Source organism: Myotis yumanensis, unplaced genomic scaffold (genome assembly GCF_028538775.1).
Source record: "Myotis yumanensis isolate MYYU_CA2020_CCGP unplaced genomic scaffold, mMyoYum1.0.hap1 SCAF_2, whole genome shotgun sequence".
In the NCBI taxonomy this organism is placed as follows: Eukaryota; Metazoa; Chordata; class Mammalia; order Chiroptera; family Vespertilionidae; genus Myotis; species Myotis yumanensis.
In genome coordinates, this window is record NW_027223753.1 from 49580392 (window position 1) to 49606421 (window position 26030).

The 26030-nt window shown below is 38.6% G+C and overlaps 1 protein-coding gene across 3 annotated transcripts; it reads right to left on the reverse strand.

The window, feature by feature from the left end:
- Positions 1 to 5750: 5750 nt before the first annotated feature.
- Positions 5751 to 24633, reverse strand: RPE65 (retinoid isomerohydrolase RPE65). Of its 3 annotated transcripts, XM_070403370.1 has the most exons (15): positions 24544 to 24571; positions 24276 to 24397; positions 23296 to 23378; positions 21281 to 21431; positions 19326 to 19433; positions 19082 to 19223; positions 15287 to 15434; positions 13781 to 13862; positions 13414 to 13546; positions 13164 to 13303; positions 12358 to 12487; positions 9095 to 9209; positions 8905 to 8999; positions 8693 to 8804; positions 5751 to 6995 (listed from the first exon to the last, which is right to left on the reverse strand). In XM_070403370.1, the coding sequence occupies exons 2-15, from the start codon at positions 24356 to 24358 to the stop codon at positions 6844 to 6846; spliced, it is 1674 nt and encodes a 557-aa protein (XP_070259471.1). In that variant the 5' UTR covers positions 24359 to 24397; positions 24544 to 24571; the 3' UTR covers positions 5751 to 6843. The 3 variants fall into 3 exon arrangements, with proteins under 3 accessions (XP_070259471.1, XP_070259472.1, XP_070259474.1); XM_070403371.1 differs by lacking the exon at positions 24276 to 24397 and having other exon boundaries at positions 24544 to 24633; XM_070403373.1 differs by lacking the exons at positions 8905 to 8999; positions 9095 to 9209; positions 24544 to 24571 and having other exon boundaries at positions 24276 to 24494.
- Positions 24634 to 26030: the final 1397 nt, after the last annotated feature.

The following is a 26030-nucleotide window of genomic DNA, read 5'->3' on the forward strand; positions in this document are numbered from 1 at the left end:
GATTAGTGGCAGGCAAAGAATTGCTATTGTTTGATAAAGCAAGAAAGCAAAGGGACTGGCCATTAGCTTAATGTTTTACCAAGATTTGTATCTTTTAGAGTGACTAGCACATATTTATTGAATGAACAGATGAATGGATGTCTGGATACAATCTGTTTCTAAGCTGCTCATTCATTTACTAATTTATTCAGCAAATAATCATTATTGAGTACCAACTATAGAGAATGATGTGATGTGAATATTAGTCCCATTCCCAGTGGCCAAGAGGGTTCTGCAGAGAGAAATTTGTTTCAGTATCCAAATCTTCAGCAACTCAAAGTGAAGTTTAGCCTGCACTGAGTGCTATGCTATTTGCTTTAAAATACTTTGCTTATGACAGGCAAATTAATTTCTCCAGGGAAGGCTCATTGTTTAGTGCATGAGTTAAAAATTTTCATGGTAATTAAGAAGCAAATTATACTGTATCATGTATCATCACAGATATTTAATGAATATCCACCGGGTATGTTTACGTGTGCTGGGCACCTCATGAATTTTGAGTTTCTAGAGAGGTGTGAGAACAACTGGCTTAATAAATCCAGTGTTCTTATTAAATGTTTCATTGGTTTTATTATTTTGGAGTAACACCTGAGCCTGTTGGATCAAGAACTAATGGTTCTCCCTAATCAAGTGTTTGCAGAAATAGTTGAAACAGAAGCCATTAAAATAAACTACAAACTTTAGCTGACTATATGAATTGCCCCAACAAAGCTGAGATAGTAACAAAATACCATATATTGAGCTCGATTGTGCCAGGACCTGTTTTAAATGATTTACATATATTACTTTATATAATAATCAGAATAATCCTATGGAGTAGATACCATAATCACCCTCATTTTACAGAATAGTTAAGAAACCCGGCTGATCAGTACTAGTAAGTGGTGATACTGGACTATACACATGGACAATCTGCCCTCAGAGACTATCCTGCTAATCAGGACGATGTAATAGTACTAGTAGAATAAATTAGCAGTAGAATTAGTAGAGTGGTAGCAGCAGCTTAATACTGAGAAGCAGTATGGCTGATGGTTGAGAGTAAAGACTCTGGAGCCATACTGCCTTGGTTCAAATCCTAGCTCCAATTCTAACAATAAGTGAGACCTTAGGCAAGTCACATAATCTCTTGGGCCTCAGGTTTCTCATTTATGAAATAGGTATTGGGGAAGGATTAGATGATATAATACATATACTCAGAATAGAGCCTGGCACAGGATAAGTGCTCAATAAGTGTTAGCTGTTAATATTTATATTATTGCTATCTGTTCTGTACCCTTAAAGAGATTAGGAAAGACCTGCATGAGGAGTCCCTTTTTATTTTTCTCTTCGCCCATCTTTAACATCTTCTATATTATCCTTTCTTAGTTTTGTATGCTTCTCCTTTTCCTCATCTTAGGATGTATTTTGTAAGGAAATCTGATTTGCTAGTTCCTGGAGATTTATGCCTTACCTGTCTAGATATATTATAAATTTCTCCAGAGTATGTTCAGCAACAGATTGCAAATGTTCAGCTTGGTAGATGATGAGACAAGACAGTCTTGGAGTAACGAGAATATAGAAATTATATATGTATTTGTGTATAGGGGGAAGAGGGGCAGGCAGACCCAACTTGGAGGAATAAAGGGCGAATTTTCTCAGCTAGTTAGAGCAAGCTGGCCATCCACATGGACAACTCAGAAAAACAGGATTAAGTCTCCAGCAAAGAGAGTGGTGTTGGGGCTGTGCGTTGATCCTTGAGAAGAAAGGGTGAGGGTAGGGAGAGGAGATACTGGTGAAAGCAGGTAATACGTGTGTTGAGACTGGATTGCCTTGCTTATAAAAAAGCCAATGAAAAACTCAGTTCCTCAGTCATGCTAGCCACACTTAAAGCACTTAATAGGCCCGTGTGGGTAGTACTTACAGTATTGGACAATACAGTGTAGAACATTCCATCATCACAGAAGGTTCTACTGGTCCAGACAGTACTTGGAACACAGTGGTTGCTCAATAAATATTAGCTGACTGGAAGAGTTGATGGAACAAAAGCTCTTCTCAGTTGGCGAGTGATCTGGGTATATTGGAGAGCTTCCATTTTCATGATGGCTTCTAAACAAATACTTCCGTGGAGGACCGTTTGTTCTCAAGGTGCACAACGAATTTTTATTGTTGGTCATGTTGTAAGAATTTGTGTTTCCTCGTGGCCACTGTTCCTGCAATTAAATAAACCTTTCTTTTTGACTATAGCAAATAGGGTGAACTTTATATAATTCTATGGTTCTGTTTGTTCTTTCTTTTTCCAACAGGCCCCTCAACCTTTTAATTTCCTATTCAAAACCCCTTTTGGGACCACACCTAGGAACATTTTGTGAAATGAGTTTGTGTTAGGGAAACAATGTGAGGTGTGTGTGTGTGTGTGTGTGTGTGTGTGTGTGTGAGTATGGGTTGGTTGTGAGCAGATTTGGCAGTCAAAAGATTTGTAATTCACTTGCAGCGGTTTCCCAAGCAACCTGTGCGGATGACAAAAAGCTGCTTTTAAGGAGTAAATGTCACTTTTCTTCTTTTTTTGGGGGGGGCGGTATTTGCCTTTAGTTTGTATATTGTGTTTCTTATTTTTAAACTTCACTGCTAATTGATTCATTTATTAGTATCTAAACTAATAATCACATTATTTAAATCAGTGCCTTACATTTGAATCCTTCTCCTCAGGTTACCCACAGTGTTTATAGATGTTTATTTGTGTCGTCTCACATGCCCTACAATGTTCTCAGAGGGCTAATAGGACAGATATAATTCTGCCAACTTCGTGGGAAAACTTCAGAGCAGAGTATTTTGTGTGAGAGGCTCACTTCCAGTTACATAGCTTATAAGCAGGAAAATAGTGCTAGAACACGAGGCTTCTGACTCTGACTCCTTTACACTCTGCTGCCTAATTTGAAGGGAGACACAAGATCAATAGGTAGTAGCAGATATAGACATTAATAAAAGCCAATTTCCTCAATAGCCTTTTCCAACTAGGTCATGAAGACTTATAAGAACATTAATATCATGATCTGTGGTCTAATATATACTTTCTGTAGTATGAACTGCAAGGCAGCTGACAGCACGGCTCTGCCCCTTGGACTTAGAACGGCCTGAGGAATGAGCATTCTCTCTGTGCTGTTTGGTTTCTATTGATAAGTAACCCAAAGCTTTTGTTCTACCAGCCTGGACTGGAACTAGGACTTTCATAAATGCCTAGTCATAAGTCACCCATTGTTCTTGTAGCACAGCCCCACTTGCTGATCACTGAGTCAGCCTACCATTGCTGAATTTTTCAGTTGCCCCCATCAATCAGAAATTGGATTTTTATTGCTATGGCTCAACGGAAAAGGTTGCTCTTATACATGAAAACTACCCATTTGCTTACCTTCTGGAAGGAGATATGTCTATGGATAAATCCATGTTAAAGGAACTTGAGAAACAGTGAATTTTGAGATTTGTGTTGCTAGCCTCTTAAATATATTTTATTATTCAACTAGTATAATATTACGAATATATTCAAATAAGAAATATTCATAAACAGACTAATCACCGATATATTCGATATGATTCCTTCAACTTTTTTCTTTTTCTTAAGTCAAGCTCTTTCATGTAACTTTAATGTAAGAATTGAAATATAATTATTTGCTCTCTAAAGATACTTTTATGATGTTATTAAATCACAAAACTCTAGACTAGGTCCTATGAGGTTAGAGCTTTACTTACTAAGTTAAAACCCAGTTTTGCATAGAGGTTTTCAAATGTTCTTGCTTCACAAAGCTCTTAGTGTCTCAGTAACTTTTTTATGGCACTCCAAAAGAAATACCTAACATTCTGCTCATTACATAGTTAAATCCAAATGGCATAATACATATCTTTGTTCTAACAGCCCAAGGTCTTTGGAAATTACAGAACTTTTTAAACTTTGGAATCAGATTGGACACAGTCATTATCATTTTGTGTTCTACATTAATTTTTGCATGGTACTTTCATTTTAACAACAACTGGTAAAACTTAGCTTTTTAGGATGTTATAGAAAGGAATGTAGTGATCTAATGCTGAAATTGTGAACTACCTCAAAGTAGTAGTTCACAGTGTCCAACAGATACAAATGGCATTTGGAATCTGACCCCTATTCTCATGTAAACTTGGCTGTCATTTAACATTATCATTTTCCTCACCTGCAAAATAGGATAATCAACTCTACACACAGAATATTGTAGGAACTAATTAGTGGAATCACTTGCATAATAAAAACTTGGCACATGGTCAGTATTATTCAAGAAACATTTTGACCTACTAATTAATAGTAAGAGTTACTGAGTAGTTGAAGATTTTATTTGCACTCAGACTTGATAACTAAGTTGCATGACAGTGGTTGTATTTGAAATAAAAGTTTAAATTATTCAGAATATTTCGGAAGTTATCACAAACCAAAATTTAAGTGGAGGAACTATTAGGTTTAGATTTCAGTTTGAGTTTTACTACTCACTAGAAAAGTAACATGGTCTCCCTTTCCTCATCTTCAAAATGGTGCAAATAGTATCATGACAGGTGTAGTATTAGATGTAATTTCCACTTTTCTGTAAAAGTAAAGGACACTCGATAAATGTGAGTTTTCTTTCTTCCAGTGTTTTGGAGATTGTTTTCCCAATGAGACTGAATTTTATGAGATGCTCAACCATTGAGCTACACTCGCTGGGCCAATCAACTTATTTTAAAAATAAGTACTTATTAACAGTTTTATTTGTTCTAATACAATTGAATTCTTTTCTTAAAACAGATTTATTTGTTTATAGATGGTGCACAGTTTTGTAGATTCTCCAATTGGGTAGCTCTAGTTCTTAGAAAACAGGTTCCTTAATTTTTTCAATAAGAATTTTTTCAAAATGAGTTACTCCCTCTTGCCTGACTCAAATCTCCCTGGTTTTAATTTAAGTTTTTTAATCTCACATTCCATTCTTGAACTTGAAAAGCAGCTCTTAAGCCTTCTTGGTATAATCTTAGGTATAATGATTGTACAGAGTGTGTCAATCTCGGTATAATGGTATTGGTAGAATGTTATTTTAGTAAGATCTGCCTCTCTCTCTTCTTAACACCGTATTGATCTACAGAGCTCAGAGCTCAGAATGGGATCCTGCAACAGGAGGTGAGGCACACCAAATGACAGGACTTACTTATGGAAAATAAATGGAAAGTAGGCAGTGAGGGATTGGCAAGGGTAGGAAGTAGATATTTTGGGAATTCTCTTAAATTTGGACTCTTTACTAAGTCTAAAACTTAGTACTTGTTCAGTAATTTTCTGCATTTTTAAAAGAAATAGATAACTAGCTTTCTTTGTGCAGTTATGTTCATGTTCCATGCCTAGAGATAAAAAACAAGGGACTAATGTTTATGTACAGTCACATATTCCATGTTGTTCTCAGCATTTTTGTTTCTCTATCTTGAGATTTCTAGTTCTATTTAGGAATTATCCACAAATAAATAATGATTACATTAAAATCCAGGGGGCAGGTGGGGAAGGAATGATGGAAAAGACAAATATCCGTATCTTAATAGTAGTTGAACTTCGATGAGCTCTGTATGACTTTACTTTATAATTCCCACTTTTCAGTAGTTTTAGATTATCTTTGAAAAGTAAATGAGTATTTGTAATTCGAAACATGATTTTGTTATATTTTATATAATCAAAGAAATCAAATGGATGCATCAAGTACTATGGTCAGTCTGTTTCTTCAAACTATTTTTACTTAGTCAAACACAATGCTGATCATCTTAATACAATGATATGTAATACTTCTGAGCACAAATAGACACCTTAATAAAGATATAGAATAAAATCTTTTGTTAATCTCCTTTTTTCAATATGTAGAACAGAGGAGAATAATAATAAAAGCAACAACAACAAAAGTGCTTAAAATATATTACTATCTGAATGCTAATCATTTAATATTTTCTCTCTCTTTCTCTTCAGTCAGGTGATTGCAAAGTGCTTAAATATAATTAAGGAGAAGAGACAACAAATTATATAACCCTCCAACAGTATCCCACACTTTGATTTTAAGTAGAAATTGTAGTTTATGCTTTGTTTTTCAAAAAATTACTAGTACAATCAATACTATATATGATTGTTTTGTTGTTATATAAGCTTTTAGTGGATAATCTCTAATATATTATTTGGTGGCATGCCCTCTGTTGACTAAAGATAGGTTTCCTCATTAAAAAAACACACACACAGAAATAGTAGTAATTGCCTATATTAATCAGAAATGTTAAAGTTCATAAAGCTTGAAAATCTTTTAGCAATAACATATATGCAATTACAATGATTACTCTTAAATGATTGTCCCTAGTTTGAAAAAGAGTTTGGTTTGCCATTTAATAATGAAGCCTTTTTGCACAATACCGCCTTGACTCAGCAGAGCTGCAATCAGGTGTAGAACACTTTGGCTTTTAAATGTTAAAATACATTGGAGCAGATAGATGCCTAAAATACACTTTTATAATAGGAATAAAAAACAGGTTAATAAATCCACATTCATTTTATATTTGATTGCTAACTATATAAAAGAGATTTTTAGTTATGATCTGTCTCACATAGAAAGTCTTATTTTCTAAATATAGACTTGATTTTAGAAGTAATTGCTTGCTCAACTCTGTTCTTTCTGGAAAACATTGCAAAATAGTGTGTGTCTGCAAGTTAAAACCATATAATACAACAGGCTGAAACTGAACAGAATTTGATTGCAGACCTGACTATATTTTTCTTGTTTTTTTTCATCAGAAACATATCTTGGTAGAATGTGTTCAGGATGTTTTGAACAGTCCATGGAAGGTGACAGGGATGTTAATCTCCACTTCAGCCCTGGCAACTTCACTCAAGTCCTTGGCATTCAGAATCAGGAGATAAGCAGGCTTTTGTCCTGTTCCAGGGCTCACCACCACACTCAGAACTACACCTGTTAATCAGAAGTAAATAAAGTAATGTTGAATTTGTAAAAAATGCCCAAGGACATAGATTAAATGTAACTGAAATAATATAGGAGGTATTACATTGACATGTAAAAAGAAAATGACAGCCTGGCCTGTAGGGCACGGCTATAGGGTTAAGCCTTGGACTGACCTGTTGGCAAAGCCACAAACAAGTTCCAGCTTAGAGGGCACAGTCCTCTTAGCATAATTAGGCTTGACCTTATGACACTCCCTAGATCTTATCTGGGTAGCTCATGGGCTGAAGGAGATGCAGCAAGTGCTGCCAAAACAAGTGAAACTCACAAGAACATTGTAACTATGGTGACCACTACCTTGTTTACCTCTGGCTATAAAATAAAGGCTCAGCTTGCCTCTGGATCTCTGTGTGGCCTCAGCCAGGCCCAGGAAGATCTACCTAGACCCAGCTTATTCTCTTTGTCTGTCATTTCTTCATCCATTCGCCGCCCTCACTCAGGCTTTCGAACCCTTGACTGAGCTGGCTCAGCACACTGGCCGGTGTGGGTCAGTGGTTGAACATCAACCTATGAACCAGGAGGTCATGGTTCAATTCCCAGTCAGGGCACATGTGTGGAGGAGGCAGCCAATCAATGATTCTCTCTCATCATTGATGTTTCTATCCCTTTCTCTCTCTCTGAAATCAGTAAAAACATATTTAAAAAGGAAAAGAAAATGACAATATTTTGTTTTGACTCTTCCACCACCTCACTATGTGTCCACCCTGAAGGGGTCTTTTAAACTCTTCCTGTTTCCTAGATTATAAACTCTAGGAAGGGAGTAACCATATCTGTCTTGCCTACCATCATATCCTGATAGCCTGCTACAATGATTAGAACATAGAAAGTGTTCATTACATTTTTATTGAATAAATTGATCTGTATTCTTATCTGTAACATAAGATATACCATCTTGTTCTACCTACTGCAAAAAAAGTGTTGTAACAAAAAAATGTGTACTAAAAGACTTTGACAACAGTAAAGTATATTATTTCTATAATTTCCAAGACCTAGCTGGAAACTTATCTCCTTCAAACAGAAGGAGAGCAAACCTTTTGCAGTTTTGACTGGATGGACTGTATGTGTAAACTCATTTCACATGACATGGCTCCGCAGTTCTTTATTTTTCATTTCTCTGTGGTTTTCCATAATTTCATCCCAGCTAACTAATAGTTAACTAAGACTGATGTTTGTAGTTGAGTTGCTGTTTTATAGGCTGTATATCTGGTCTCTTTCTAGCCCCAGCTTACTAAAAGAAATAAACAAAACTAGAGCCACAAAGCCACAGTCTCATTCTCTTTGATCTGTAAGAATACTCAATTTCCTTTCTCAGAACTTCTTTTTTTCCCCCCTATAAATGTATGGAGGTCAAGAAAGGCAAAAGCCTAGAATTCATGCTGCTCTTTCTCCCCCCCCCCCCCCCACTCTCTCATCTAGAGCAGCATTGGTGTCCATCATGACACCAGATGGTGCCTTAGCATTTTTTCCAGTAGTAATCAAGGCAAACTGACCACAAGATTACACTTATTTTCAAAGAAATTTACATTCAGTAGTATTAAGGATCATTTCTGAACATTAGGGAAAAATTACTATGACTCCCCTCTTAGTGAACTAACTACATGAACTCCAGTAAGAAGAGAATGTTCAGACACATCCAATGCTTTCATTACCATCATCTTCCTCCAAGGCTTCTGGGTGAGAAACAAAGATGGGTTCTGATGGATAGGAATCAGGCTCTTGCCATACCCAAGTTTCTTTAGTTTTGACATTCAACTTACAAAGCTGTTCGTTAAGAAAGAAAAAATCAATCAGTCAGTATGCTTTACTTGACTAGCATGTGACTTAAAGTACTGCTCTAATACCAGTAAGATGGATTCATTACCCTGTCTGGAACAAAGTGGTTCAAGCCAAGTCCATATGTGTAAGTATAAGGTTTCCCACCATACTTCTGGTAATTGATTTGAGGAAACTCAAACGCTACAAAATAGAGCACATGCTTAAGAAAACCCAGTTAATCTCTGAATGGAACATTTGTTCCCTCTCATGTGAGGTTTTCTTCTACATTATCTCACCTTGGCGAGGCCCTGCAAAGAGAACCTCAGGTTCCAGCCAGATGGTCTCGTCACTGCACAGAATTGCAGTGGCAGTGGTGTTGGGGAGTGTGACTAAATTCTTGCCTGTGTCAGCCTAAGAGAGAGGATAACAGAAACCTCAGCAAGCAAGAAAGAAAAACCAAGGAGCCATAAATCATGGAAGGAGTCTTTATGAGTTTTGTCTCCTGAGCTCTTTACTTAAGTTAACATGTAGGGAGGAACAGTGCAGAAACTCTGGAAGCAGAGCCCAGGAACATGACTGAGAAAGCTGTCTGGGCCTGTGTCAATGGGAAAGTCACATGACCTCTTAGGTCTTCAGTCTTCTCAACTGTGAAATGAGACTGTTCTCAAAGAAAAAGGCCTCTGAGGAAGGGTCTCTGGGAAAAAAATAAGCAAGTATTTCTCTGCATAACAATGAAGATGTCACCTCTTAGGGATCCATTTACAGTGTTCATCTCATTTATAGTTAGGGCATATTTTGATTTTGTTTGAAAATATTGTGCATTTATGTTGTTAAAAAGAAGAAAATAGGAAAACTACTAGACCAGATTTTTTCTAAGATTTTTTTTCACTCCCCAATCCCCAATGCATGTGATATTTATGAAAGGAATGGATACCACAAGCCCTTTCTAAGAATATATTCATTTAGTAATATCTGTATCAAATACTTGAGTACATGTATTGTGCTAGGCTCTATTCTAGGCATTTGGGATATTTCAGAGAATTAAGTCTCTGTCCTCATGAAGCTTACACTCTAGTCTGGGGACATAGACAATAAATATAATTAATAGACAAGTGTATAATATGTCATAAATATGGGGAGAAAAAAATAGAGCAGAGTAAGGGGGAATCAGAAGTGTGAAAGGCAGGTGAGTTGTAATTTTAATAGGTAGTCAGGGTGGGCCTCATTGAAAAGGTGACATTTGAGACAAAACTGGTAGGAGGTGAGGAAGTTAGCAGTGCTCTGGCTGTTCTGTTGAGACTTGGGAGGAGGGGGGCTGCAAGAGTGGACTCAGGGAAACCAGTTTGTTTTGTAGTAGTCTGGTCAAAAGAAAACAATGGTTCAAGCTAGGCTAGTAACACTGGAGTCAGTGAGAAATGGAAGGTTGAGCCGAGAGGATTTCCTAATATATAGGATATGGGGTGGAAGAGACATGAAATTAATAGAGGAGTCAAGCATGACTCTGACATATTTGGCCTGAACAATTAAAGGTTGTCACAAAAGGGACTGGGCTTCTGAAGGTGGGGTGAATTTTTTGCTGGGGAAGAGGAGAAATTTAGGTTTTATCCTGTTAAGTTTGCTATGTCTGTTGGACATCCAAATGGAAACATGGAATTGGCAGTAGCATATATGAGTTGAAAGGAAAGATGAGTTGAAAGGAAAGTTAAAAAAGTAATTTTGGGCTGCTTTAAAGCATGAGTCTTTACAAAGGGAGTGAAAGTACAAATAAAAGGTAGAACAAAAGGCTGAGTTCTGATGCCCTCCAATATGAAGAGGTCTACAAGAAGAGAAATGAGGGAATAGCTGGTGGGGGCAAGAGAAGTCAAGAGAAAGATTTTGTAAGAGGGAAAAATGATAGCATGATAGAGTGATCCAATGAAGAGGGGAGAAGAGTGATGCTACGGGAAAGAGGGGGAGTGATGTCCTTGAGTGGGTGAGGGAGGATGGGAACAACTAGTTCTGGATAAGACGATGGATAACTTCAGTATGAGTTACAGATGCTGGTGGGTGGGTAGATGTGGTGGCAGAAGTCTACGTTCTTTTCTGATTTCCTTCACTCATTTCAGTGAAAGAGGAAGCAGAGCCATCAGCTGAGTATGAGTGTGAAGGTGGGAGGTGTTAGAAGTTTGAAGGGAGGAGGGTGTGAAATATTTAACTAAGAAAGTGGGAGAGTAAATGAAGTTGGGAAATGTTGTGGTAAGGTTTGTGGTCATGTATTTAGAAACGAACCAATTAACACGATTGTGTGTTTTCAACACTTAATTTCAGCCTCAGAGGCATAAGCATAGAGTGGGTGGGGTGTTTAATTTAACATGTTAACTAGGGTTGTGGTTCTGACAAATGAGTTTGATAAAATAAGAAAGAGACACAGGAAATAATGATCTATACAAGAGGATGCTTATAATTATTGACCATGGAATTTTAATTGAATGAGAATACTTGTCTTTCTCTGACTGGCTTACTTCACTTAGCATAAGGATAAATCCTCAAGAGAGTTAAGGATTATAAGAAGGTAGGAGATTGAAGGTTCCTGGTGAGAATTGCAGTAGAGCAGGTGATTTTGAAAGAGGTGGTAGTCAGAATGTGTCACGCATGAATTTAAGATTATAGATGAAGCACGCAGAAGTCCTAGGTAATGCCAATGTCAAAGCCATAAGAACGAGTGGCTGATACAGAATGGAAGACAGGATCAGTGGAAGAGGTCAAGGAACTGAAAGGCTAGATTGTTGGAGGAATCACTTCTGATGTGTATCTTGAAATCCCTGAGAGTCAGGAGTAGATCTGTAGATCTGGGAAGTGTGACATTAAATCAGAAGGGAGAGAGAGTGGTCGTTAGTAGATGACAGCAATAATGAGAAATATAAATATATATATATATATATATATATATATATATATATATATACACACACACACACACACACACACACACACACGCTACTTGGCCACATAATGAGCTAAAATGAAATTTAAAAAGAGGAGATTTTAGCCTGGCCAGTGTAGCTCAGAGGTTGAGCATGGACCTATGAACCAGAGGTCCCAGTTTGATTCCCTGGTAGGGGGCATGCAGGAGGCAGATGATCAATTATTCGCTCTCATTATTGATAGTTTCTATACCTCTCCCCCTATTTCTTCCTCTCTGAAATAAATAAAAATGTATTTTTTTAAAAAATTGGGAGATTTTAAGGATAGATGGAAGAAACAATGGTTTGAAAGCAACAAAGTGGAACAAAGGGGACCCCTTACCCCAATTTCAGACCCCATGGTGCAAGGGTTGCAGGAGAAACCACCTCCCCTGGAAATTACTGCTGAGGAGAACAAGGTTTTTGGGAATCAGATTTTTCTAAAGATAGAAGGTGGAGGGAACATTTGAGAAGAGGATGGTGATATATTATGAATTAAGAGGAAATGGTGGAGGATTTTCAGGATAGGGAAGGGGATGAGAGATGAGGAGCAAATAGAGGAATGGATTTTGTATAATATTCTGGTTCTATCTGAAATCTATGTGGAGGATAGTTACCTTGTCAATATTCAAAGGAAGTACATATCTTCTAACTTCAGGCTGGGGAGCCTTGCTGGCATTTTTCTTCACCTCTTCCCAGTTCTCACGTAAATTGGCTAAGTATAAGTAATTATAAACAAATTCAAATCTGCCAAGATAAGGAGTCAAACATGAGCACACATAATTACAAATAATTTCAGAGAGACATTCCATCTATTTAAAAGCCTGCCTGTTCTTTATTTCCCAACCTGGATACTGCTAGTGACCCAGGTATATTAAAGCCATTTATTTTTTCTGCCCACACAAGATGGGGTAAGAAAGAAACCTGCCTCCTGGATATACTTAAATAACATCAGCTTGACACTTTCTGTTCCACTTCTCAATTCCCATCTGTCTGTGACTTTAGGCACTACTGTCTTTAGTGATCTGGCTAATTTGAAGAAAGCGTGCCTCTTTCTCCCAAACCCAGGATAGGCGGAGTTCAAGGTCCCTTAAGGAATCTTGTCAAGTTTAAGTGAAGTTGATTTTAAGTTCACATATCAGTTCACAGAACCTTATCTTTTCAGGTCTGGTTCATGGACCTGATGCGTTTTAAATCAGTAACCATGGTTTTGATGTTCAGTTTGTGTTTCTGCTTACCTAAACTATCTACAGCTTTTTTCAATGATGTCTTAAAACTTAAAGTATACTTCTTACCTTTTAGAATGTAATTTAGGTTAACTATTGAGAGAAGCATCTTTTATAAAAAAAAAAAAAAAAAAAAAAAGGCCCCTAATTTCCAGGAGCAACTAGAGATGTAACATTTATCCACTGTCCTTTCTTACCCTTTCCAGCAACAGAGATCCACAATCAGAAACTCATTGTCTTCATAGGTATTGATGTGGTGGAAAAGGTTAAAAGGAGAGGTCCTGTATTTGTTATTGAGATACTTTCTTCTTTTTTTGTCAGCGACATGAAGCCACACCTTGAACATGAGAAAAAAATATTTTGATGCATTTAATAAGGAAAAAAGAGTGTATTATGAAGCACACCTTCTTCAGCATCATAAACCTGACAAATAAATGTAGGACTTACTCCCATGGTTTCATTGGACTCAAAACAATCCATGTAGTTGGCTCCCCAAAGACTCCATGAAGAGAGGAACTTGAACAGGTTAATTTTGACTGGTGTCTCCACAAAAACAATGTAGTTGGGAGTCAAGCCAAAACTGTTCAGAAACACAAATGGACTTGTGAGTGGGACAGACATATTCTCGAACCACAAAGAAATGTGTATACATGAGTGTGCTCAGTTACTGGAATAGACAGTAGCCATGTGACATTAATTATGTTTACATTTAGGTTTCTTCAAGATAATGTAATCAGGATTGGTATAAAAGAGAGGCAAAGCAGATATTTAAAATTAAGTTTTCCTGAAGATCCAGAGCAGCCCTTCAAGTTACCTATGGACGTAAGATGGCTTGAATCGTTCACTGCAGGGGAATTGTACAACGACTTCTGACTTGCTTATTGGATCTTCTTTGTCTGAAATAAAGTGGTTTTAAAAGGCTTTGGAACAGCCAGCCTTTCTTTTTTCTTTTTTAAAAATACAAAGCACATAGAACATCTTATGCGAGTAAAGAAATACATTTTAAGATCTTGATTTTTTCAGAGCTTATGTTCATTTCCTTAGTCATTGGCATTTCTTAGCGAAATTTCATGTGAAGCTGCAATCGCTCAGGAAAATCCAAATAGCAGCGGATTTGGGAAAGTGCACTTCCACAGTGTGGCAGGCAGAGTACAGTGGAGTCCCGTCTTACACCTGGAGGGAGTTCTAAGTCAGGGGACTTACCACAAGTTTAGCATGGTCACAGCCTTTCACAATAATGCCTACGGCAGTGGTTCTCAACCTTCCTAATGCCGCGACCCTTTAATACAGTTCCTCATGTTGTGGTGACCCCCAGTTTCATTGTTACAAATTGAACATAATTAAAGCATAGTGATTAATCACAAAAACAATATGTAATTATATATGTGTGTTCCGATGGTCTTGGGCGACCCCTGTGAAAGGGTCATTCGACCCCCAAAGGGGTCGCGACCCACAGGGTGAGAACCACTGGCCTACGGAGTGGCGAATATCTTGGATTGTGTCAATAGCCTGGCACAGTAATTATTATGCACACTGAAGTTCACTTACTACTAAGTGAGTAGTCTTCAAAACCTTACTGTATATCAAAATCCTATAAAGGACTTCTTAAAAATGTTATTGGGGCCCCACTCCCAGAATTATTCAGTTGGTTTGAGTGAGACTCAAGATTCATAGTTCTAACCGGTTCCCAGGTGCTGCTGCTGGTGGGATTACACTTTGAGAACTATCTAAGCAATACTAAACAAAAATCTATATATATTCATATAATTCTGTCATCAAGATGGTTATCAAATTTCTGACAATGAATGGAAGATGAATAGAAAATTCTAAAGAGTACTCTCTCTTCTCTTTTAATATTCTTTAGCTATTATATTAATATGAGTCAATAGGTTTGTTTGTAGTCTTGTGAGTTAAACATACACAAAATAGTACATTCTCATAAATGGGTGTATGTTATTATGCAGATGCATACGTTTGAATAAAAATTTAATTTCAGTTGGCACATGAATAAATGCCTAATAAATGTTTGCTACACTTGGTTCCAAATCTTATGTAACCAAGTCTGCATATACACTACATCTTTGACACAGTGCAGAAATAGAACTTGGCCATTTGCTTTCTGTCTTTTCAAGTTGTCATTTCCTGCTATTGTGCCCTTGGCCATTGGTAGGGTAGGGGTGAGTGCAGTTGTCCTGAAATTGGAGAGTAATTTAACTGCATATTGTGCTATTCTAACATTTTGATCTGGCATCCAGTATTTTCAGTAACTTCCATACAATATAGATACTTGTTTCAAGAGGAATCAAATTGGTAAACTGACCTGCTTGTAGTGGAGGGATCTTTACAATATTGTAGGCAATTGAAAAATTTTTCCCGAAGCAGTTACCAATGTTGTACACAGTGCCATCACTTTCAATGTGGGGGTGAGCTGTGGCTCCATTGATGGAGACATAGTTGCAAAGATCAACCTATGGAGGGAGAGCAAATGCCATCCATGTTAAGAGAAAGATTATGTACACCTTTGGTCCCTAGTTCTGACCTCATCATTACTTCTTGCACCCTCACCCTAAGTGCACTTCCTCTTTCCTTCTGTCTCTCTGGGTCCTACCCTCTCTGAAGTCTGCTTGAATTCCCATCTTCAGTGCAGAGCTCTCCTCTGATCCCCATGCTGACCCCATGTGCCTCTGAAATCTTGGAGTTCTCCCTGGCTGTGCTCTTTAATTGACGTATACCATACACTGCTCCAGTTAGTTATTTTCCTTTTGCACATGCAGGTTGTCCTCAAACAATGATAAATTTGAATCCTGGGATTTCTTTATAGTCCCCTTCATTGTATTAGATAAATTGTATGAAATTGCTGATATCTAATAATTCTAATTTTATAAAAATAGCAGTTTTGTATGTTATAACCTAAATCTCAAATCCAGGTTATAGCACAGAGTATGAAACTGGAATTGGAAGGAACCCCAGGATTCATCTAGTATAGAAAGTCTTAACCTAAATAGATTTCAGGGGAACCATGAACCTCCTGGAATGAAATGCAAATATTTTTAGAGAGAGGATTTACACTTTAATTCAATTTGAAGTCTCATAAGAAATCCAGAACCACAAATCCTGCACAAAACTCTCAATTTACAGGAGAGACAGAGGTCCCAGAGAGGTTAAGCAACTTGTTCAAGGACACAGAGCCACATGTTGGCAAAATCAGCACTAGAATTTCTACCTGGGACCTGCTCAGTAAAAATTTATTGAATGAATAATTGATGGAGTGTATATTTATCTAACCAATTTTTTTTCTATTTGACTAGGAGAATATCTTTTAAAAATAGGGAGTTTTTAGCATCTTTACTTCACTAATAGCCAATTCATTCATTCATTCATTCATTCACCATTCATTAAATACTCTTTGAGCTTCTCTTATATACCAGGCACCGTGCCAGGATCTAAAAAAAAACAGAGATGGTCCATGCTTTCAAGGATTTCAGTCTAGACTTTTGCTGTCCAATATTGTAGCCACATGTAATAATTTAAATATAAATTAATTATAAGTAGATAAAACTTCAAATTCAGTTCCTCAGTCACATTAGCCACATTTCAAGTGCACAATAGCACTTGGACAATGCAGACACAGAGTTTGCCTTCACTGTAGAAAGTTCTTTTTGACAGCACTGTGTTGGGACAATAAGCTGGCATACAGACAGTGCTGTAAGTGTAAAATGGTACCTATAGAGAAAGGCCATCTGGCCCACCCAGACCAGGAGGTTAGGCAGAGCTTCCAACTAATGCTTGAAAGATGAATAAAAGTGATTCAGGTGGACAAGGATGACATTGTGTTCCAGGGAGCTGGAACCCCAACGTGCAGGCCCAGAGTTGTGAAACAGCATGTGCTGTTTGGAGACTTCTAATCGTTCAACACGCAGTCATGAAGGGCATGAATGGAGGAGGGGAAATTAGCCACAAAGGCCCTTGTTTGGATTTCATCTTGGAAACTATGGGTGCCCTACATGGAGTAACACATTCATACTTGCATTTTAGAAAAAAAAAATTGCTTCTATTGAAGTAAGGAAGTTGTATTTACCATAAGAAATCCGGCAGGAAGCAAAGGCACTGATTAGGATGCTATTTCAGTAATAGTAAACAAAACTTCAACTCCTAAAACTTAAATTTTTACATGAAGTCAGGATACAACACTATTCACAATGGAACCTGACCTCTAATAAAGTCTATTCTGGAGCCATATCATGAACTTTGTATTTCCAGTTAAATGACCATGACAGTTGGAATACAGATTCACTATCAGAGTCCCCTCCAGTTCTTCTCTGAGTGATCTACACACAGGTGATTACAAACATACATCAAAAATAAGAAAGAGCCATTGAGAGTATGTTAAGTCTTTGTAAATAGTCTGTTGGGAGTTATTAATCAGCTTGTGACAATGAGATCCAGGGTTGGAACTATTTTTCCTTTCTATTCTTACTACACTACATTTCTGGTTTTGAATTCCACCTAACTGATCTCCTAGCTCTTTTATCTCTCTTGCCCTACCATATAGCTTATACATGGCAGATTAAATATCCCAAAACACAGGTCTGCTTATATCACTTTTCTGTGTGAAAACTTTCAGTAGCTTCATAACTTACTACATATTTTTGTCCATTATTCAAACTTTTAGTTTCACCCTACCCTTGACATTGCATGCTCTTCACTAGTTCTTAACTGAAAGTGATATTGCCTCCAGGGGGAGAATTGGAAATGTTGAGGAACATTTGGGTTTTCCCATTGATTCAGGACATGACTGGTATTCAGTGGATGGGACCAGGAATGCCAAACCTTTGCATGTGGGGGGACAATCCCCACAACGATGAATTATCTCCCACTCAATGCCACTGGCTTCTCCATTGAGAAATACTGCCAATCTAGTCAAATTAATTATTCTTTCATTTCCATGAACATATCCTTTCTTTTCCCACCACTATGCCTTTGATTATGTTACTCCCTTTACCTGAAATGTTCTTTTTTCAAATTCACTGAAGTTTCTCCTCTTTAACTTCTAACTCAAATGCAAGCTTTTTAATCTTCCTTAATCTGCACCACCTTATATCCTCCAACTACTGCCAGAAGTAATCTCTTTCTTCTTCCTGCTTTCATGGAAGGTTTTCCTTCTCCTAAAGGACTCATCACATTATGTGTCCCTATTAGAGTTAAGTTGCATATTTGTTTGATTTCTCCAACAAGATGTTAAACTTTCTAAAGACAAGTACAATGCTTTCAAATAGTTACATCTTAATAAATATTGGTTGAAAATGTGGATCTATTTTATTGAATGCTGCATTGAGATTGTCTAAGTTGTCAGCAAAATTTGTCTCTACTATTGTTGATCTTTTTCTCTATGCTATTTCATTTAAAATATAGCTTCATTTCTAATAAGAAGTATCTATAAGGGGCAAATAGGTGCATCATACTTGTCTAAAATCATGAATAGCAGGGTTTTCAACATTAATAGCTATAATTTTTTTGAATACCCAATACCCAATATGTGCCAGGTTCATGCTAGCCTATAAAAGCCAGTGAGGGCAGGGACCATGTTTTTTCACACACTGATGTATCTGCACCCAGCATATGTTCTGGTACATGTCAGGGACTGAAAAATAGTGTCCCACAAATGAACGAGTGAATGTTAGGCATTTTATACAGTTTTATTTCAACCCATATAGTAAGTTTTTCAAATGTCATAGATGAAGAAATAAAAGTTTGCCCTATGTCACATAGCTAGTAGTTGATGACAAAGCAAGAATTTGAAAATTTGTCTGACTTTCTTTCTTTAAAAAATATTTATTTATTGATTTCAGAGAGGAAGAGAGAGATAGAAACATCAATGATGAGAGAGAATCATTGATTGGCTGCCTCCTGCACACCCCCTACTGGGAATTGAGTCCGAAGCCCAGGCATATGTTATGACCAGGAATTGAACCAGGAGGTCGACACCCAACCACTTAGTCACACCAGCCAGGCAAGCTCTCATGTTCTTCCTACCAAATTGCACAGTTGATTTAATTTTAATTCTAAGCTGCAATTCTAAATTCTTGGGCAGTGCCACCTGAACACTGTATCCTACCTGCTTAATTGTCTCCAAGGTCTCAGGATTAATCTTTGTGATGAAGTTGGTCTCTGTGCAGGCATAGTAATCTTCCCCCACTGGGTAGATATTAACCAGGGCATTGTCAGTAATCTCTACTCCTCGAAAGTAAGAAAAAAACCTGCAGAAGCAAATGGTATTTTTGATCTAGTAACTTTTAACCATGAGAGAAAGGGGGCTAGTGTAAAATGTCTTTAATAACATGCAGTTAGGTGTCACTAACCTGGAAAATATATTCTTGCAGGGATCTGGGAAAGCACAGGTGCCAAATTCTGTTATGACGATCCTTTTCTCAGTCATTGCCCGTACGTAAGCATCAGTGCGGATGAACCTGAAGGACATTAAAACATGGGAAAGGGTCATAGACAGGGGCAATCAGTGTGGTCCAGGTGGATCTTAGAACGGTCATGCTGTCCTTACGGAGTCAGAGTAATAAATCCACAACATAAAGAATGAAGAGTATTGTCAGGTCACTTTCTCCTAGGGACCAAAGGGTGCCATGAGCTTACATGTATGCCTTACAAATCTCACAGTGACAGATGCAGAACTCACAGCTCAGAGAAGGTAAGTGATTGGCATTTGTGGCAGAGCTGGATTACAATTCAAGTTGGCCAGATATGGAAAACATGCATTTTCCTTATCACACCACGCAGCCCCCATGGTAGTTGACGTAAGACCTATGATGTCCTGTAGCCTATAACCCATCAACCTACACTCAGTGGGAAAGACAGGGCATGGTATGCTGGATTATATTCCTTTCAAACTATTTCTTGTCCCTCTTGTGTTTTTCTTCAATTTTAAAGTTTATTTTGCTACTTTTAAAATTTGGGATCTCTTCAATCCAGTCTCTTGCGCAGGCAGACCACCTGAACCATATCCCAGACTAGATGGCATACAGTGCCTGGGATTTCTCTTGTGGAGAGCCGATGGAAATCTAATTTTACCCTTCCTCCAATCCATAGAGTAAGTGTTTAGAATTGCATAGATGAAGAAACACAGTCATGAATAGGAAAAAAAAATACTAAGGTCTTTAGAAGGCACATGAAAGCTTTGTCTGACCTCCAAAGCATGCTTTTTCATAGATAAATTTTGCTTGACCTGATCAGTTTCTTTTATTATAGTCCAAGTCATCCTGACTACTTAAAACCTCCATTTACTCTCCCTTTCGATGTCCCTTTAGAATGCCTGATGTCTGTGATTATCAACAAAGCCACTAACAGGTGAGAATATTAAAGCATAAGACAAATTATTTGTTGTGGTGTTAGTGGGTGCTTCCTGGAGTGATGGCTTAGGCCAGGGGTGGGGAACGTCTGGCCCATGGGCTATATAAGCTCCATGAAGTCATTTGGTCTGGTCCTGCCAAGGCATTAGGGATGAGTTAATTAAATGTTTGACCAAAAATAGCAGGTTAATTTTTTTAAAATATACTTTTTTGATTGATTTCAGAGAGGAAAGGAGAGGGAGGGAGAGATAGAAACATCAGTGACAGAGAATTATTGATCAGCTGCCTCTGCAGGCTAATTTTTAAATTGATGATTTTGTATAGCCTGTAAATGATGTTATAAATATCTAAATGGCCCTTGGCAGAAAAAATGTTCCCTACCCCTGGCTTAGACCATCAAGCCTTTTAAGCAACAATCTCCTATTTTTAGAAAACTTCTCTTTTTTTGTATCATCACCAGATATTAGGTCCTTACCTCCTTTGTGAAACCCCTCTCTCCTTCCCTGTGGCCTTTTTGATGATAAAAAGGGGGGGGGGGATAAAGAGAACTGATGATCTAATAATAATAACTATAATATTGTTATTACTGAATACTCCTATGTGCTAGGCACTGTGTTCTTATTTATTCCTTATAATGAACCCTGAAGTAGATTCTATGATCTCCCATTTTAGAGATGACAAAGCCAACAGTTAGATAGTAACATCTTTCCAATGGTTGTAAAAGGTAGATATAGGATTTGAAGCCAGACATGTTGAACCCCAAAGGCCTAGTTCTTAGTTTCTTCTTTATCCCATCGCACAGCTCCCAGGTGTCCATGCAGATGCATTGGCCCAAGTGGAGTCTGAGAGAAAGTGAGTATATAAGTCCCCTTTTGGGAGGTTGAAAAGCCCAAGGGAGGAGGAGCTGAGCTAGGCCCCACCCTTAGTAGGGGGAGTGGGGCCTAGCATTTCTTTACCTTCTGTGGTATGTGACATGTCCCTCTTTAAAGTCAAACTTGTGCAGGAGGGCTTGCCCATCAAACAGGTGGTAAAATGGCTCAGATCCAACTTCAAAGAGTCCAGGCCCGCATCGGAGGAGGCTGCCGGTGAGCCAGAAGGGGATCCTGCCTGTGACGAACGTGAAACACAGAACATTGCTTCTTTCTCCTGCCCTTGGCTGGATTGTCCCTGGTCAGGCACAGGGATTATATTAGCAACCTCGTTGGGCAGTGATTGTTTATAAAGCTGGCAGTGATTTTCATTCCCAGCTCTCAGGCTGGGCAGCACGTAGGAAATGCCTGTGGATCAATTCTCTTTTCTCTAGGAGACCACGTAGGAGAGAATGTGGCAATGCCTCAGAGTTTGAGTAACTGGTTGGAAGGAGACAGGGAAAAGCATCTTGAGGGAAATAGGGATCTCTGCCTAACAGATTTCCCCAGATACCAATACATTTACCTTTTTCCAACATTTTATTTTTAAGAATTTCAAATTTCTTGATATAATTTGATACAGTAGGGGTAGGAAGGATGGATTGAGAGCAGAGATCAAAACACTAAAAATGATGGGCCTATAGAAAAAAATCATTGAAATGCTACAATAAGAATATTGGCCTTTTAAAATCTAGAGCTATATTCTTTCAAGGGTATGTGCTACTGTCCAGGTGAAGGCCAACCTTCTGTAGCAGAAACTGCACAGGGCTGGGGGTTAGAGACCTGGGTTCTGGTTCAGGATTTGCCAGGTGACATCTCCAGGCCTCGGTGTTCTCCTCTGCACACCAGGGGCACACAACAAAGACCTTAAGGCCTTTCAGTTTAACCAATTACACTCATGCCCTTTTAGCCCTTGAAAAGTGCAGTATTTGGAAATGTTTGCTTAATCCTTACCAATGCTTTTATTTTTTTAGCAAACAAATTATTTTCTGCAGCTCAATCTTAGCAACCTATTTGATAAAGATTTATATTTCTGGTAAAATTTTTAAGAAGGTGTGGCTCAACTAAAAGGCACAGCATTAATATAATTGCCAGAACCTAGATTGTTAGCATCAGAATCTGGTTTAGAGTGTTTGGCTCATTCCTTCTAATTTACAGAAGAGGAAACTTGGAGAAAAGAGACTTGCCCAAGCTTTGGCCCTTCTCATGACACCATGTCCAAACAAGTATGCTCTATGGGTTATATAATATCTTTAGATAGTGATAACAACAGTACTACCTACCACCTGTTGATCACTCTGTCTCAGATACTGGGTGGATCTTTCTAGTTACACTAGCTCATTTCATCTTTACAACATCCCCATGAGGTAAAATTTGGTCTTTGGTCGGTGAGAGAATTGAGGCTCAGAAAGTTTAAGTAACCTGTAGGATCCACAGCTACTACAATGAAAACGCTGCCATTAGTGCCTATATTTGCCTGGCTCCAGAAACAAGACTCTTCTGATATAATATACATAAAACCTACCACCTGTTAATGTAGTATTTCCAGATGCTGGTCAGCAGGTCCTCATTTATCCAGACACTGACAGAGCAGATATTTTTATAGGGCCTCTACTATCTGCCAGGCACTGAGCTATGCACTGATGATTTAAAAATGACAAAGGTATAGTCCTAATCCTCAAGGAATTCCAGTTAGGTAGCATTTTTTCTACATTGGAGAAATAAATACAGTGGGGCCCTGACTTACGAGTTTAATTTATTCCGAGACCGAGCTCGTTAAGGAGGTCGTTAACTCAAATTACTCTATCAACTCAATGCAAAAAATCCACCAAGAGACAGCTGGTATCTCAAAAAACTCGTTAGTCAGGACACTCGTAAGTCAAGGCCCCACTGTAAATGGTAAATGAGAAGAACTGGATCCTGGGTAAAGAATTCTTGAACTTCCAAATTCCCTTCTGTAGCCCTGAGGGGAGCCAGTAAGGAGAGGTGCCAATGAATAAGAAGGAAGAGAAGAGACATCTTGAAGACAAAGAGAGGACAACTCCAAGATCAGTGAGACCCACCTGTAACATGAGCTGTGACTGGCGAGGAGAGTTCTTCCACAGTTTCATACAGTTTCTTGTAACCACCAGCAGGATGCTCGACTCTGAAATGTGGAATCCCAAGGGAGAAGCCCCTGTGAATACTCACAGAAGTCCATGGAGGCAGTAGCAGGGTTCAGGGACAAACGGTGCTCTCTGGCTCAAGGCCAAGTCACCCTACCAGTCCAGCTTCTGCCAAGGGAGCACATGGTGCTTGGGGGATAAAAACATGCTCAGGTTTGCAAGAGGGGCCCAGGTCAGCGCTCCTTCTTTAATGTTAGAATTGACCTCCTTTTTAATGTCACAGTGGACTTAGTCCTGCCCTCTGCAGTTTCCCATAGTTCGGAAGATAAATCAACCAAACCTGCTGCTGTCACTTCTCTTCTTAACATAGTCCATCCCATGCAATTATGCTGCCCAGTCGATACTCTCAGCTTACTCCATCAGGTACTCCTGCCTCACAGACAGTCTCATCCCTCTCCCTCCTATAAGTTTAGAGAAGACAGCTTTTTGGGTCAGTACCTCATCCTTTGTTCTTCACCTGTATTATACCAACATCTCTTACTGTCATCTCAGATCCTCACTCATCTCCAAAAGCTTTTAAAAAAATATAATATACATAAAACCTACCACCTGTTAATGTAGTATTTACATTAACAGTAAATACTACAAGTACTTTTAAATAAATAGTTTTATATTTTTGCTTATTTTCTGCCTCCTCACTTTGGCTCCATTGTATAGCTTCTTAGAGTGGGAGATCTGACCAGCTCCCTAATAACTAATGATAGTTATCTTTTATTAAGCACTTACTATGTGCCATGCATCATTGAAAACAACTTTGAATGTTATTAGCACGTTTAAATCTCACAACAACACAATGGGGTAAGTACTATTATTACATTCATCTCATATATGGAGAAACCTAGACTTTGAAATGTTAAGTAATTTGCCCCAAATCATACCGATGGGAAGTGGTTGAGTGAGACGTGGAGCCCAGGTCTGCCTTATTGAAATCCTCCTGCTCACAGCTGCTTCCGAGGTCCATTCTAAGTCACATAGATTCCACTTGAATTCTAGATATTTGCTTTAATATATAAATAGGAAGAAACTCCCTCAATAAGACCCAGGCCTTCCCTAAACAGGACATCAATCCTCTTCAGGAGCTCGTGAAATAGCCTATTTACCTCAACCCACCATGGCATTTAAAAGAAATCTCCCAGAGATACTCACTGGATGGACATTTTCTCTCAGTGGAGGATTGAGAGTTCTGGCACCAACTGTGGAACGAGGAAGCAAGTCCTCAGCCAGGGCCCTTTATACGTCTTCTCAATCCTCCTAAAAGGAGTTGCGGCTTTGAGAACCCTTCCCTGCCCCCCGTAGCCGAGGGAAGGAAAACAGAGGTGGCTTTCAGCACTCAGATCCTCCTAATGCTTGAGCATTATTTGGGCTTGCTGTTCCCATAACAGTTTTTTGGCCTATTTTCCAGAGACCTCAATCCTTCCCGAAGAGAATGAGAAGTGGATTAGAAAGAAAGGAGCTGCGTGGGAGTGGCTAGCATCAGGCCAGAGCTGATCCAGGTCACCCCAGCGGAACCTGGCACCATGCTCTGGTACCCAGCTTCCTCTACCCCTTCTGTGCTCTCGTCTTCACCCTGTTAGTGCTCCTTGTGGACATACGCTCCTGGAAGCTTTCCAGCTGACTTACCTCTACTCTGTGCCTTCAACCGCAGTGTCAATCCTCTTCAAGGCAAATCAGACCACGTCCCTTCTACACTTAGGATCTTTCAAGAGGGCTGCATTCCTTATGGATAAAGTGCACTTGGGCACAGCTGTGAGATGCATACTTCTCAGTGTCATCATCTGCCGCTCTCCCCTTTCATTTGAATGCCAGCAGGACCAAGCTGTTCACTGCTTCCCATTGATTTCATACCACTTCATGCTGCCCTTTCCTTAGAGTGTAGGCCCTATGTTTTCTTCTTCCCCTTGTCCACCTGGGAAATGCCCAGTTTCCATCACAACCCTGATAGAGCATCACTTTCCCATTATGCTCCAGACAGGATGCTTTCCTTTGTAATTTTTTTGAAACTTATATATGTCTATTTTTGTCTGTATCACATCATGTTGTTTGATTTGTTAGCATGTCTCTCTTTACTTATTGTAGCGTCACAGAATTAATCACCCTAGCACAATGGCGTTTGGCTAAATATTTCAACACCTGTCAAGATGGAGACTGGCAACCACCCCAGCAGCTCCCCAAAAGGTGAAAATCAGACTAGCAGAAGCTCTACATTCACTTCTGCTCACCCCCGTAATTACATGTGAGGTAACACATCTAGCCCCTGTCCTTCTGTCTTCCCACCACCTCCAGAACTTAGTTTGCTGGGCATTATTAAAAAATATCATGGGAAAGAAGAAATATATATATAAACACTTATGCCCACGTATACCTTCTCTCCTCTCCTCCAGAGGACATTAGTGACATCTTGCTAGTGGGTCCTTCCTTTCACTCAGGGAATCCCGCTTGCTTTGTACACACCAGTGTGTAACAAACATTTAAATTATTTGGGGTCTCAGGTTTGGGTGTGATGTATTTTGACATCTGATATCTTTAAAAGGTAGAGCCTGACAGCAACTTTACTGTAATACTTATGCATCATTATGCTCAGGGTTTCAGTAAAAAGCTCAATAAAACTTATTTGTTCAGCCAAGTTAGTAGAA